The following is a 14,175-nucleotide window of genomic DNA, read 5'->3' as shown; positions in this document are numbered from 1 at the left end:
TCTGGTTTCTATTCCATTAATGGCCTCTTGCATCCCGTCCATTCTGCTTTAAGTCCTTCCAGAGATTGTTTTATTTCTGTAGTCTCCCTCTGTACTTGCTCCTTTAGCTCTTGCATATTTCTCTGCAGATCCATCAGCATGTTTATGATTTTTATTTTGAATTCTTTTTCAGGGAGACTTGTTAGGTTTATCTCTACAGGTCCTCTCTCAGGGGTTGTCTGGACTATTTTGGACTGGACTAAATTCTTCTGCGTTTTCATGGTGATAGCGCTGGCTGTAGGCAGGTAGTGGGTGTGTCAGCTGGGAGAAGAAAGTCCTATCCTGCTTGCTGGATGCCTTGCCATTCTCCACTGCCTGTGTCGGTTACCCGCACTCCTGGAGCAGCCACCGGGTTAATCCTCTAAGCTGCTGTGGGCAGGGTCTCTGTTGGAGCAGCGCAGAGCCCTGTGGGGAGTGGCAGGCATGCTAGGTGTGCTCTCCCACGAAAGTGGTGCCCCTACCAGGCAGCTGTGTGCCGGCAGCAGCCTTTGGGTCTAGCATGGGCGGCTGTGCGTTGGACTGGGATTCCGGGCCACTGCTGGGGGCATGGCTGCTTCTGGGCTACTCCTCTGCCACTGCCGCAGCCTCGCGCGGGCCACTCCCTGGCCCCTCTGGTGCCTCGGCCGCCAGTGCGTGCGGGCCGCTCCTGGGCTGCTTGGTCGCTGCCACTGCGGGCTTGCGCTGGCCTCTCCCGGGCCCCTTTGGTGCTGCTGCCGCTGGCATGCGCAGGCCACTCCCAGGGCGCTTGGTCGCCGCTGCTATGGGCTCTTGCAGGCCGCTCACGGTCCCCTCTGGTGCCGCTGTCCCTGGCGCATGCTGCTGCTCTCTCACTTCTGTGCTGGTGTGTCGGGGTCTGCGTCAGTTGGGGGAACGACTAGCAGGCTGCTTATTGCCATGAGGGGTTTCAGAACTGCGCTGCCACCCAGGGAGTTAGGGCGCCTAAAGTTCCCTGGGATTCCCAGCTGCTGGCTAAGTGTGCTGGGACGACTTCATCCAGCTGTGGGGTCCCTGTCTCTTTAAGACTTGCAAAAAGCACTTGCTTTACTTTTTTCTCAGGGGTGTTGGTTGTGGGGACCTGCCCACAGGTTTTGTTTTTCTGTTTCTCTAATATCCAGCATCTGGTGCATGGTCTGTCTGTGCTCCGGGTGCGGATTTCTAGAGCTGGTTGTTCAGCAGTCCTGGGCTTTCACTCCCTCCCCGTTCTGACTCCTTTCTTCCTGCCAAGTTCTGGGGTGGGGGAGGTGTTCGGGTCCTGCCAGGCCATGGCTTTTATCTTACCCTCTTCATGTGATGTTGAGTTCTCGCAGATGTAGATGTAGCCTGGCTCTTGTACTGTATCCACTGGTGTCTCTTTTAGGAATAGTTGTATTTATTGTTTTTTTTTTTTTGAGAGGGCATCTCTCATATTTATTGATCAAATGGTTGTTAACAACAATAAAATTCTGTATAGGGGACTCAACGCACAATCATTAATCAACCCCAAGCCTAATTCTCAACAGTCTCCAATCTTCTGAAGCATAATGAACAAGTTCTTACATGGTGAACAAATTCTTACATAGTGAATAAGTTCTTATATGGTGAACAGTACAAGGGCAGTTATCACAGAAACTTTTGGTTTTGATCACGTATTGTGAACTATAAACAATCAGGTCAAATATGAATATTCGTTTGATTTTTGTACTTGATTTATATGTGGATCCCACATTTCTCCCTTTATTATTATTATTATTTTTATTTTTAATAAAATGCTGAAGTGGTAGGTAGATGCAAGATAAAGGTAGAAAACATAGTTTAGTGTTGTAAGAGAGCAAATGTAGATGATCAGGTGTGTGCCTGTAGACTATGTGTTAATCCAAGCTAGACAAGGGCATTAAAACTTCCACGGATGCAGAAGATTTCTCTCAAAACAGGGGGAGTGAGGTTCTAAGCCTCACCACTGTTGATCCCCAATTTCTCACCTGATGGCCCCCCTGTGACTGTGCCTGTCTTAGGTTGTTCCTCCCTTGAGGAATCTTACCCATCTCTGGCTAACCAGTCATCTTCCGGGGCCATACAGGGAGATGTAAAGTTGGTAAGTGAGAGAGAAGCAATATTGTTTGAAAAGGTTAGCTTTGTACTTCTTTGCAGATTTATGCCCTGTGGCTTCTGTGCTCAGCATTTGTCTTGAGGTATCCTTACCACTTGGAAGAATTATGATACTTGGTAATTTTGATATGAGGCACGAATTCTACTTAAGGGTTGTAATTAGGAAGGAAGAAGAAAAGCTATAGAAGTAGCAGACAGAAGAAAACATGGAAGATTGATTATTTCTTTGACATATCTTCTTGTAGAGTAACATAAGCATGTATAGGTTTTAAACTACTAATTAAATTGCGTACACACATTAACATAATAGGAATACAGCTACATAACCAAAGCAGACCTACAATTACCAGCCATCTCCAGTGAAACCAAGAAAACCAGTTACGCATCCTAGGCATTTGTGAAAACTTATCAATGATGTGATAGATATTGTCTAACTGAATTTAAATAGTTTGAGAAAAATCAGACAAATTAAAACAACACATTCCTGGGAACTGTTCACATCCCATATGTTCTTTTAACAGTGGATAGTCTATAGTCGCAAGATTTTGGAGCACTGCAACTTGCACTTCTCTTAATTCTTGGTTGAGTTCTGACAGTATAGATCCAGCATTGTATTTTTATAAATATATATGTTTTTTGGAGGACATTTCCACTGAACTACTCACGCTGCCATCTTGGTTCTGCCCCCTGGACTTTACATTTTAAAACTGTTTCAGGTTTACAGAAAAATTAAGCAGAAAGTATAGAGATGTCCCATGTAGGCCCCCTCTCCCCTCTTACCCTTGTTAAATTAGTGCACATTTGTTACAATTGATATGGACCTTCCCTTGATGCTGGGTGCCTGGTTCTCTGTGATGAGGGCTGCAGGTGTGTGATTTCTCATTTCACAGTCATAGATGAAGGAGCCTTAAGGACATTGCTAAATTGTCCTGAAAACCTTCCATTTCTTAATAATGGGCTGTGGATTTTTACGTCTAAGCACATTTTGTGGCTATTTAGGATATGGCAGTTCAGACCATTAAAACTGTGTGGTTAAATAATGTAGCCATCAGCACAAATGAGCTTTTCTGTTTTTTTAACAAAGTTTAAAATTCCAGAAACAATATTATGAATGCAAGTACCCACCTCCTAGATTCATCAGTTATTAACATTTTACCACACTTGGCTTTGCTTATCTCCTTCCCTCTTTTTTTTTGCAGCTGTAATGTTTTAAAGTGAACCCAATTTTTTGTTCTGATTTTGTCCATTTCACTTCTAAATTATGTATGTTCCTGGAAGAAAATGACATTTTGAACATAACATTGATGCCATTGTTACACTAATCAAATTAGGAATTCCTTAGTATCACTTAAAATTCAGTCTTTGAAATTTCCCTGATTGCCTCAAAATTATTGGGCAAATGAGTTTTACATTTAAGCTTTCAGAACAGTATGCTCTGCCCCATCAGTACAAGAGAGAAGGCAGACCTTGTGCATCCTGACCTCCAGGGACCTGCCTTCTAAGAGTCACTACCTCTGTCTAACCTTGGGAAGGATACAGTGGCCAGAGAGTGCTTGAGGGGAAGGATACAGTGGCCAGAGAGTGCTTGAGGGGAGAAGTCTGCCTTATTTTGCCTGAATCTTTCATGCTTTGGGTCACTCAGCATTCAGCCAGCTTCTGTCGAGCCCCTGTGGGAGTCTAAGCACTGTGCCAGATGGGTTAGGAGCAGATTCCCCCCACCCCTGGTCTGTGTAGTGGTTCTCTTTGAGAATAAGTTGATGAAATCTGAAGAGAGCTTGGTTCCTTTCCCAGGGAAAATGCACAGTTTTACGGGGTTTTATGGCTCCCCTGAAGTCTACTATGGACCCCAGCCTAGGACCCCTGGGGTCTGTTGAGGAAGAGGGAGGTCATCTGGTGCATGAGCACACTAAGTACAGAGAACTACAGTCCAGGTGGCTGGGGGCTGGTGGAAGGGGCGGGGAGCCTGTGTTCCACAAGGATGTCCTGGTGCCTCCTGGATCCCTTCCTTGCTCTGAGGGGCTGTCATGTGGGCTGCTGAATGAGCTCTGACTTTGCCACAAGCTCAGTTTGAGGCTGAGCTGAATCCTGCATTTGTGAACTGGGTCCCATTTGACCAGTTCTTTCTGAATTTGGTTTCTTATTCATCCAGTGAAGACATGTGAGCACCACATATAAACCAAGCCCCTTTTGCTCAGTAATGTCCATTGGAGGTCACAGCATCCACCCCAGAGTGTTGGTACAAGGATCAAAAAAGAATACCTTTGTGATACATCTAGTGCGGTGATCAGGACCATCTTGGTGGGTGCAACAGATCAGCCTTTGAAGCCGAGAGCTAGAGATGCTGGGTGCCTAGACACCGGATTTCTAGAGCTAGAGACGCTGGGTGTTTCCCATGTGGCATGTGGGACTTGATGGCCTTCTCTCTGGCAGCTGTATGCTAGTCAGAAGTACTGCTTGTTGGCTTGAGTTACTTTCCTCTTTTTCCAGTGCCGCTTCCACCTCTGCCTTGGCAGTGAAGCTGCCATTGCCCAAGGCTGGAGGCTCCATGCTCCGGCCAGCACTGAGCTGGCCGACCCGCCTCCCTGGGTGGTTCAGTGCAGGGAAGAGGGCATCATTATAGACACCCTATTCCTATTTTACTCGTTCCAGAAACTCATCCCTTAGCTTCCTGGACCTATACACTTTTGATTTTCCCGGCCACAGACACTGCTCATTCTGCTGGTGACTTCATAGCCTGGCCATCCATGGCGGTGTGCTTCCTGTCTCTGAGAACCTCTCTCCTGCTCTTGCTGTGCTTCGCAGGCTTCCTCTCCTCTCCAGTTCAGCTGTTCTCTGAGAGCAAGAGCTTCCTGATTTTCATCTCTACAACCTTCTACCCAGCATTGCTGTCTCCATGTGTTTGTTCTGCGTTTCCGAAGTGGGATGTACCTTCTGCTCCGCCTGCTCCCAGCCGCTGCCTCTCAGGGTGCCTTGGTCAATGAGTGGGACCTGCATCTGCCTTCCCAGGTTCCCAAGCTAAATAGCTTGGTGTCCTGTGCACACCCCACCCCGCTCCCACCAGCTATGAGTCCTGCTGCTCTACTGCTTCCTCTCCACTCCTGTTGCCACCACCTAGTGAAAGCCACCGCCATCCCTCTTGCATTGCACTTGGTCCCAGCTGGTCCCCTTTAATGGACTTTTCAGCCTACTCAGTCCATCACTCTAACCAGGACTTTTCTGTAGCGCAGGTCTGATGATGCCACTTCCCTGTTTCAAGCTCCTTAAACTGGCTGGGAGGCCTGTGCTAGCTGGTGCTTCTCACCAAGTGGGTCAGGAGCACTGAAGCAGGCTCAGGGCTCTCTTCCCCTCTTCTTGATGTAGCATGCAGTGTGGACTGTACTGTGGCTGCCAGCTTGTCTAATCTGGTGCTGACTGGGCTCTCTAGGTATTTGTTAAAGGAATGCATATATATACATATATATTTTTTTTTAAGAAAATATTTTTATTCAAAGTCATATAACTGCTACAAAGATTTAAATAACATATTGCTAGTTATCTAGGGAGTATTAAGTCATATTCAAACATTTACATAAAAAGACTTGGGCTCCTGCTTCTGACAGGAGTTCTTAGTTGTGACTGAAAGAAACTCAACGTGTCCTAATCATTGAGGGGGATTTGTTGGCTCACACATCACTAAGTCTGGGTCAGATAATGCCAGGCAGGGGCAAAGCCCCGTACACATACAGTGACATCTGGAACCTGTTTCTGTTTCCTGATTCTGCTTTTTCTGTCTTGGCTTCATCCTCAGACAGCCCTTTCCTTTGGGGTGGACGAGACAAATCCAGTAGCTGCAGGCTCACATTCTGTCAGCTGAACGAGCTCAGAGGGGAAAGGGGTGCCCCTTTGCTCAGAGCTCCAGAACATCAGCTTGGACTCACGGCTTGGGTTGAATGCTTGACCCAGAGCCAATCTCTGGCACCTGGGGTGGGAGCTGATAGGTGGGCTTGGGTCACCTGCCCACAAGGAACACATATATTTAACTCTGTTGCCTAGCTCAAAATTCTCTTCCAAGAAACTGCCTCTGTTAAGTCTGTTTATTTACTCAGAACTTAAATACTTAGAGTTAGATTACACATGTGAAAATGCTGCAGTTTTAGTGGGTTTAAGCATTTCCTAGATTGTTGCTTTTTCTTTCATCCTGGTGGGAAGATGCAGAACTGGACTGTGTTGTGTCCATTGGGCCACTCCTCTCAGTTGGAGCCCTTGCAGAGGTCAGTGTGTGCAGGGAGAATGGCTTGGCTTAGTTGGCACCAACACAGGGAAAACAGCAAACAGGTTAGGTTGGATTTCTTTGACTTTTGAGAAGTTTCTTTATGTTAACAGACAGTTCATAAAATGAGAAATGGAATGAATTTTTAAAAAAGGACAGCATTTGACTTTGTAAATTCAAGAAATGCAGACTGAGATGAGATGATGAGATACCATTTTTTAAACTTAAATTAACAAGATGTTTGGTAATTAGCAAACTCTTATATACATGTGAAAATCAATGTTGGCAAAGGTAAAGTGCATTACCAGTGGCCACATAAATGGACGTTTTTGAAAAACAGTTCATCAGTAGTTGTTAAAATAACATTAAAATATTTGTACTTACTCCTACTTTGAAGAATCTAGCTCAAAGAAAAATTCGTAATATGGAAAACTCAGTAAGCATGAAGAGGTTCCTTTACAGCATTAATTTGTAGTAGCAGAAGCTGTAGGAAAATGTAAATGTCCAAAATAGGGGAAATATAATGTTAGTGGATTTTTCAGTGAATATTATTAGCTAGAAATGATGTTTAGGAGGCAAAGCGATGTGTATTGATAAGGAAAGACAACCAAGAGATGCCAGCTAGGAAATGGTGAGACAGAAAAGAAAGTACATGGGATGTCATGTTTGTTAGTCAAAAGATAAGAAATTAGCGCTATGTGTCCATAAAAACTTTTTGGAAAATACACAAGAAAGGGAATAGCACTGGGTGGAAGAAGGCAAGAAACTTTAAAAAAAAAATTGTTATTTGTGGCAATTTTTAAAAACTTTGTGTTCTTATGATACAAAATTTAGAGGTGGTTAAAAGGCTGTTGAACAGATAAAAATGCTTGTTTATCAAGCAAACAAGATGTAAAATGGAACATATGAAGTATAGCTGTCAGCTGCTTGGCATACATCAGAACAGAAGAAGAGATGACAGTATTAATTGGTTGTGTTAAAGTGCTGGGATTATAGATTTTAATTTTTCAGATTAAAAAATTCCTTTGTATTAATTATGAAAATACTACTTTAACAAAGTTGTATGCTTACCAGTACAGGAAAAAGGACCACTTCTTTGCAATAGAGGGAGGATGGATTTGTATTTGCTGTCTGTTCAAGGCCCTGGGCGCCCTGAGGTGATATTGAGCCCCTCTTCATGGTGGCCTTTCCTCAGCTTTGCCTCCAGGCTTTGGCGGTGATGCTTCCCCCTCCGCTCTGTGCAGGGCCCGCCTACCTTTGGGTTCCTGTTGGACGTCGATGGAGTGCTGGTGCGTGGCCACAAGGTGATCCCCGCCGCCCTGGGAGCCTTCCGCAGGCTGGTGAACTCCCACGGGCAGCTGCGGGTGCCTGTGGTCTTTGTCACGAATTCCGGGAACGTCCTACAGCACAGCAAAGCCCAGGAGCTGTCCGCCCTGCTGGGGTTCAAGGTGAGGAGGCGGCTCCCGGGGGACCCCTCTCCAGCTGTGACTAGGCCTCCCTCCCTGGGCTGGAGTACGGCATCGAGAACCCCAGGGCCTGGCCAGTTGGGTTGGCACAGATCTTTCTCCTGAGCAGAGCCTCACCAGCCTGGGCCTTTGTTACTTATCCCTGCGAGTTGAGCACGGAAACCCTGCCCGTGGATTTGCCGGTGTCAGTCTACTGGCCTTGTACCCATTTCTGACTTGTGGGCAGTGGGGTCGTCTCTTTTGGGCTGTTAGCCTTTGGGAGACGTGAGGGTCACATTTTTCTGAATCTTCGTGTAGCAGGCGGGGTGCTGAAGCAGTAGCCCCCGTTTCGCATAGGTAAGGTGTGCACCTGTCCTCAAAGCAGCCCCTCCTTACCCACTGCAGCGCCACGCTGTGTCTCAGCACTGACATGCTCTCCTTTGTTAAGGGGGGTTTCACTTTTGGAGAGTCTTTTGGAACCAAGAGAGTAAATGAAGTGGCTGGCTGGCTGGGTGGGCACAGAGGAAATGAACAAAATGGGTTCCCTTCTAGGGTGTTTGGAGAGGGTCGCTAACCTGCCCTGAGCAAAGGCCACGCTGTTGGAGTGTGAACGTGAAAGAATGAAGTCTAAGCAGAACCGGAAACAAGGTCAAAGGCAGAGGCAGATTTCTGTGTCAGTGACAACATGTGCACAAACCCTGTGGTTTCCAAAAGGGAACCTAGCAGAACAGGACTTGAGAGAGCATTCCTTGCTGGTGTGTTTTGTGTGGCAGGAGCCAAATGGAGCAGGTTCTCACACCTGTGTGGACAGTTTCTCAATTTGTTGGGTGCCAGAAAGAGCTCCCCCCTTTCTGGGCAGATTTATTTCTCCCTTCCTGAAAGGAGCCTCTCCCCCTCACCTCCCTCAGCTGTTGTGCCCCCTGCTGTCCTCTCCCTTGGCTGTCCCCACAGGTGGAGCCAGACCAGGTCATTCTCTCTCACAGCCCCATGAAGCTCTTCTCGCAGTTCCACAGGAAGCGGATGCTGGTGACCGGGCAGGGCCCCCTGCTGGAAAATGCCTGCGGGTATCCTTTTGATCTTGCTCTGGCCAGAGGGGCAGGGCCAGGCCTGGGGCTTTCCTCCCATGGCTACGGGGGACCACAGTGAGGCGTGCTGGACGCAGGGTGCCAGGGCACATGGTTATGTGGTAGGCTGTCAAGGCAGGGAGCACAGCTCCCAGATGTGGCCAGCCCACTGCATCAGAACTTTCTTAAAATACAGATTCCCAGGCCTTACCCCGGCAGTTTCTTGGTTCACTAGGTCTAAGATAAAAATTAGCAACTTGTATTTTAAAAAGAGAATGCGGGGATTCTGCATTGAGGTTTGGGAGCCACCACCTGGCACTGTTCCTCAGGTGCTCAACTCAGCAGTTGTGTTAAGTGTTCACTGAGAACTCATCCTTCAGGGGTTTGCACACTCAGGAAGCAGAGAACTCAGGCCCTGTCCTCAGGCAGCTCACTCAGTGCTCACTCTGCAAGCCTGTTAAGTGCCCGTGCTGCTGTGCCCTCTGGGGGCAACCCCCGGAGAAGCCGGTGGCACTGTGACCTGGGCTTGAGGAGGTGGGAGTGCCACCGCCCTCAAGAATAAGGGAAAGGGAACAGTTACGGTGGTGTAACACTGTTGGCTTAAAAGAGCAGGGTAGCTTCTGGGGTCACCTGTGTTGAGGGGAGATAATATCCTCAGGGTGGGAGTTACCTGTGGCTTCATAGGGGGTGTGGCTGTGCCACAGGATAAGGTGTAGAATTTTCCATGCAGGGTGGGGAGCTGAGGAGGCTGGGAAGAGGAGGGATGGTGAGGACCCCTGAAGCAGGGGATTGGCATGGGATAGGAAGAAAATAAGGGAAAAGGAGGGGTGATGCCAGCCATAGGAAACCTCGGCAGTAGTTGCAGGAAGAGAGTGGACTTCCTGGGAGGGGTGCTGATGGGTGATCTGGAAGAGGCGTCATTGTGGGGCGACTGATTTTGAGGGTAATCTGAACTGAGGGCAGGGCCACGGAAGTGGGTCTTGGAGAGGTAGGTAAGGCTATGTTGGCTTGCCCTCCCCGGGGCCTTCCTGGCGGAAGCAGCTTCACACCCAAGATTTAGCTCAAGTCTGATTTCTCTAGACCCTTAGCCCAGTTACCAGCCCACTGAGGGGCCTCGTCTTCTGAGCTTTGGGGCCTCTGGTGGCAGCATGTCACAGAGCTTGGATTTAGTGGCTCTGGGCATGTGGTGAGCCCTGTAGGACGGAGCTCTTGTGTGCCTCTGCGCCCTGCTGGCACCCAGTGGGGGGCCTGGCAGCAGGAGTGTGTGCAGCAGCCTCTGAAGCACTGCCCTGCATCCCCTTGCAGTGGTCCCCTGCCAGCCCCCCCGGGCTGGTGTTGGCCTAGCTGGTTCTGGGCTCTCTTTGGCTCCCTTTTTTTAGAAACTGGGTAGACTGGGTTGCTTCCCCTGGAACTGTCCAGTCTTGCTTCCGTGACCTTGCCCTAGGCTGGGGTTTGAGAACGTGGTTACTGTGGATGAGCTGCGGATGGCCTTCCCTGGGCTTGACATGGTGGACCTCCAGCGGCGACCGACGACCATGGTACGGGGTGCACTGCCACTCACCCTTTGCTCCTGCCTGGGCTCCTCTCTGGCTCTGCAGCCCCCTGCTGAGAGCTGTTCCTTGTCCGTGTTTTGCAGAGCTGCCTCCTTGGAGAGGCACATCAGGCCAAGGATTTGTTCCCAGATATACCAGAGTGGCCTAGCACCAAACTCCTGAGGGCTTTCCTCTCTGCACTGAGAACAGCTGAGAACAGCTTTCAGAGCCCTAGCCTCTCCTCCAATTAGTTAGTAGTTTCCTGTTTTAGTAGCTGGCTTTCCCATTGTTGCTCAGGAGAATCTTTAACCTTTGTTAAATTTACCAATGCCACTACTGTATCCTGAAGCTGCAAAGAGTTGTCCTTGTGAAAGTAACTGGTGGTTCTGAGTATTTGTTTCTGGCCCTTTTGGGCTCGGCTCATGGTTTGATTTCTTACCTTTTATGATTAGTAGTGATGTGCTCCTCTAGAAGATGGCTGCCCATCATCTCTTCCTCCTGTGAACTCTGCCACAGCCTTTATTTTAAGTCAGGCGACTGTCAGAATGTGTGGAGATGCAGTTGTACGAGACGGGTGGACTTGTGCTTATTGATAGACCTTTGGTTCGCCTTCCTCCAAACACTCTGGGGGACTGGAGCACTTCCTGCTTTGAGAGCTGCCTTCTGAAACCTTGCAGAGTGTGTGCAGGATCAGAATGTCAGAGTTGGAACAGGTCTCAGAACAACCCCACAAGGGAAGGCCCAAGGCACAGAGCGGGTTAATGGCAGAGCTGAGACTCTAAGGGCCTGGGGAGGGCTGGCCCCCAGGAGGTTAGTAAAATGCAGGCGCCTGCCTCCCAGCCTGTTGCGCAGGGAGATGGCCCACTGTGCCCTGAGGGCCTCCTTCTCCATTCCTCTCTAGCTCCCAAATTTTGGGCTCTTGCTTGGCCCATAATTTCAATTCCGAACTCTCTGGAGGACAGCTCTTAGCGCTCCCTTCTGGATGGCTTTTATGTGTGGTGTCTCCTCAGCCTGTTCTGTGACTGATGTGGTCCTGCTTTCCTCACCTTTTTTTTTTTTTGAGAGGGCATCTCTCATATTTATTGATCAAATGGTTGTTAACAACAATGAAATTCTGTATAGGGGACTCAACGCACAATCATTAATCAACCCCAAGCCTAATTCTCACAGTCTCCAATCTTCTGAAGCATAACGAACAAGTTCTTACATGGTGAACAAATTCTTACATAGTGAATACGTTTTTACATGGTGAACAGTGCAAGGGCAGTCATCACAGAAACTTTCGGTTTTGATCACGCATTATGATCTATAAACAATCAGGTCAAATATGAATATTCATTTGATTTTTATACTTGATTTATATGTGAATCCCACATTTCTCCCTTATTATTATTATTATTATTATTATTTTTAATAAAATGCTGAAGTGGTAGGTAGATGCAAGATAAAGGTAGAAAACATAGTTTAGTGCTGTAAGAGGGCAAATGTAGATGATCAGGTCTGTGCCTATAGACTAAGTATTAATCCAAGCTAGACAAGGGCAACAAAACATCCACGGATGCAGAAGATTTCTCTCAAAACAGGGGGGTGAGGTTCTAAGCCTCACCTCTCTTGATCCCCAATTTCTCACCTGATGGCCCCCCTGCGACTGTGCCTGTCTTAGGTTGTTCCTCCCTTGAGGAATTACCTGTCTCTGGCTAGTGGTAATCTTCCGGGGCCATACAGGGAAATGTAAAGTTGGTAAGTGAGAGAGAAGCAATATTGTTTGAAAAGGTTAGCTTTGTACTTCTTTGTAGATTTATGCCCTGTGGCTTCTATGCCCAGCATTTGTCTTGAGGTATCTTTACTACTTGGAAGAATTATGATACTCGGTAATTTCGATATGAGGCACGAATTCTACTTAAGGGTTGTAATTAGGAAGGAAGAAGAAAAGCTATAGAAGTAGCAGACGGAAGAAAACATGGGAAGATTGATTATTTCTTTGACATATCTTCTTGTAGAGTAACATAAGCATGTATAGGTTTTAAACTACTAATTAAATTGCGTACACACATTAACATAATAGGAATACAGCTACATAACCAAAGCAGACCTACAATTACCAGCCATCTCCAGTGAAACCAAGAAAACCAGTTAGGCACCCTAGGCATTTGTGAAAACTTATCAATGATGTGATGGATATTGTCTAACTGAATTCGAATAGTTTGAGAAAAATCAGACAAATTAAAACAACACATTCCTGGGAACTGTTCACATCCCATATGTTCTTTTAACAGTAGATAGTCTATAGTCGCAGGGTTTTGGAGTGCTGCAACTTACACTTCTCCTAAGTCTTGGTTGAGTTCCAACAGTATAGATCCAGTCAAATTTGTTGTTTTACTGTATGCACAGGCCAGCTTAGATATCTCCTTCTTCATTCCAATCGCAAGTCCAGGAACCGGTTTCCTCACCTTTTAAAAAAAAATTTTTTTATTAAGGTATGATTGATATACTCTCTTATGAAGGTTTCACATGAAAAAGCAATGTGGTTACTACATTTACCCATATTATCAAGTCCCCCCCCCACCCCAATGCAGTCACTGTCCATCAGTGCAGCAAGATGCCATAGATCTACTATGTGCCTCACCTTTCTTTGTGAATTTTCTTCCTCAGTCCTGGGTGGCTTCTCCTCGGCTTGGGCCGGACCATGGGGCGCATCTTCCCTCCCGCCCTTGGAGCCTGGCTGGTTGTCTGGCTGTGGGAAGGGACTTACTTGCACTGACAGACCTATTCTTTGTGTCTTGGCAGCCCCTTCCCAGGAACGACTTCCCTGCCATCGAAGGTGATGAGGGCCTCTCTGGGTGGACCTGGGTCTGGGTGGCTCTCTCTCTCCTTCCAGGCCCTCCAGGTGGTGGCAGTGTGGCTCTGCCTGCAGAAGGTAGAGGGGCTGGGCCTCTGGGCGTGAGGGCCCCAGGACTCTGGTCTCCGGTCTCCTCACTACCCCTGAGGCATTTGGTGTTGATCTTCGCCTCCCCCTACCACTTGCCTTAATACCAGAAAAATCATGACCTTAGAAAATCCTGGAGTGGAATGATACCTAGAGGTAATATAGTCCAGTGTTCTCAGCCTATGAAACCTGTTTCTCCCTTTGTATAACAAAAATATTGTGATGTCCCCTTTACTACCCTAAAATGAAATACATAGATAATGTAACTTCCCATATACATATATTAAAAAAATTAATAGTTCAATATAAGGCCCTAATTGTAGTAGGGATAAATCAAAGGCCAAATTTTTAATAAGGTAGTATGTATTTCAGTATGTAGTAATTATCCAGGAAGACATAATGAAGCAGTAAAGTGATTGTACCAAACAGAATCTCCGAATGTTACAGCTACAAATGCAGGCTGATGTGTTTTTTTGGCAACTTAGAAATTAGGGGCAGACTTGGCACTGGTGAAGTGATTTCCCCAAATAGGGAACAACTCTTTGTTAAGTTTTGAAAAAATAGTCTTCCCTTGGCTTATATGATAGTTGCATTTTTGCGAAAATGTCAGTGTTTATTGGAACTACCAAAAAATCCTCTGTGTTTACATGTAGAATGTAATTAGGGTTTAGTCTCAATTAATTATGAAAAGGTTGTTCACCTATGTAAATGTCAGGTGACTTACTCAAATGTAATAGGGCAGTTTTTGATTCTGCAGGACTTTCCTGAGCATATAGCATTTCTGGCTCCCTCCCACACTCCTTACCACTAAGTGTCAGTCATTGGACTAGTAAGA

The 14,175-nt window shown here is 46.9% G+C and overlaps 1 protein-coding gene across 7 annotated transcripts in view; it reads left to right on the top strand.

The window, feature by feature from the left end:
* HDHD5 (haloacid dehalogenase like hydrolase domain containing 5) overlaps window positions 1-14,175 on the top strand; it is an 89,103-nt gene that overhangs the window by 17,518 nt on the left and 57,410 nt on the right. For 6 of the 7 annotated variants that reach the window (XM_073222784.1, XM_073222785.1, XM_017667267.3 and 3 more), the window contains 4 exons: window positions 7,618-7,821; window positions 8,770-8,882; window positions 10,327-10,420; window positions 13,202-13,235. In XM_073222784.1, the coding sequence (XP_073078885.1) occupies window positions 7,618-7,821; window positions 8,770-8,882; window positions 10,327-10,420; window positions 13,202-13,235 (445 nt within the window). The remainder of the gene's footprint in view (window positions 1-7,617; window positions 7,822-8,769; window positions 8,883-10,326; window positions 10,421-13,201; window positions 13,236-14,175) is intronic. The other variant, XM_073222783.1, reaches the window with a different exon arrangement.

Source organism: Manis javanica, chromosome 15 (genome assembly GCF_040802235.1).
Source record: "Manis javanica isolate MJ-LG chromosome 15, MJ_LKY, whole genome shotgun sequence".
Lineage (NCBI taxonomy): Eukaryota > Metazoa > Chordata > Mammalia > Pholidota > Manidae > Manis > Manis javanica.
This window is presented reverse-complemented; position numbering and strand designations above follow the sequence as displayed.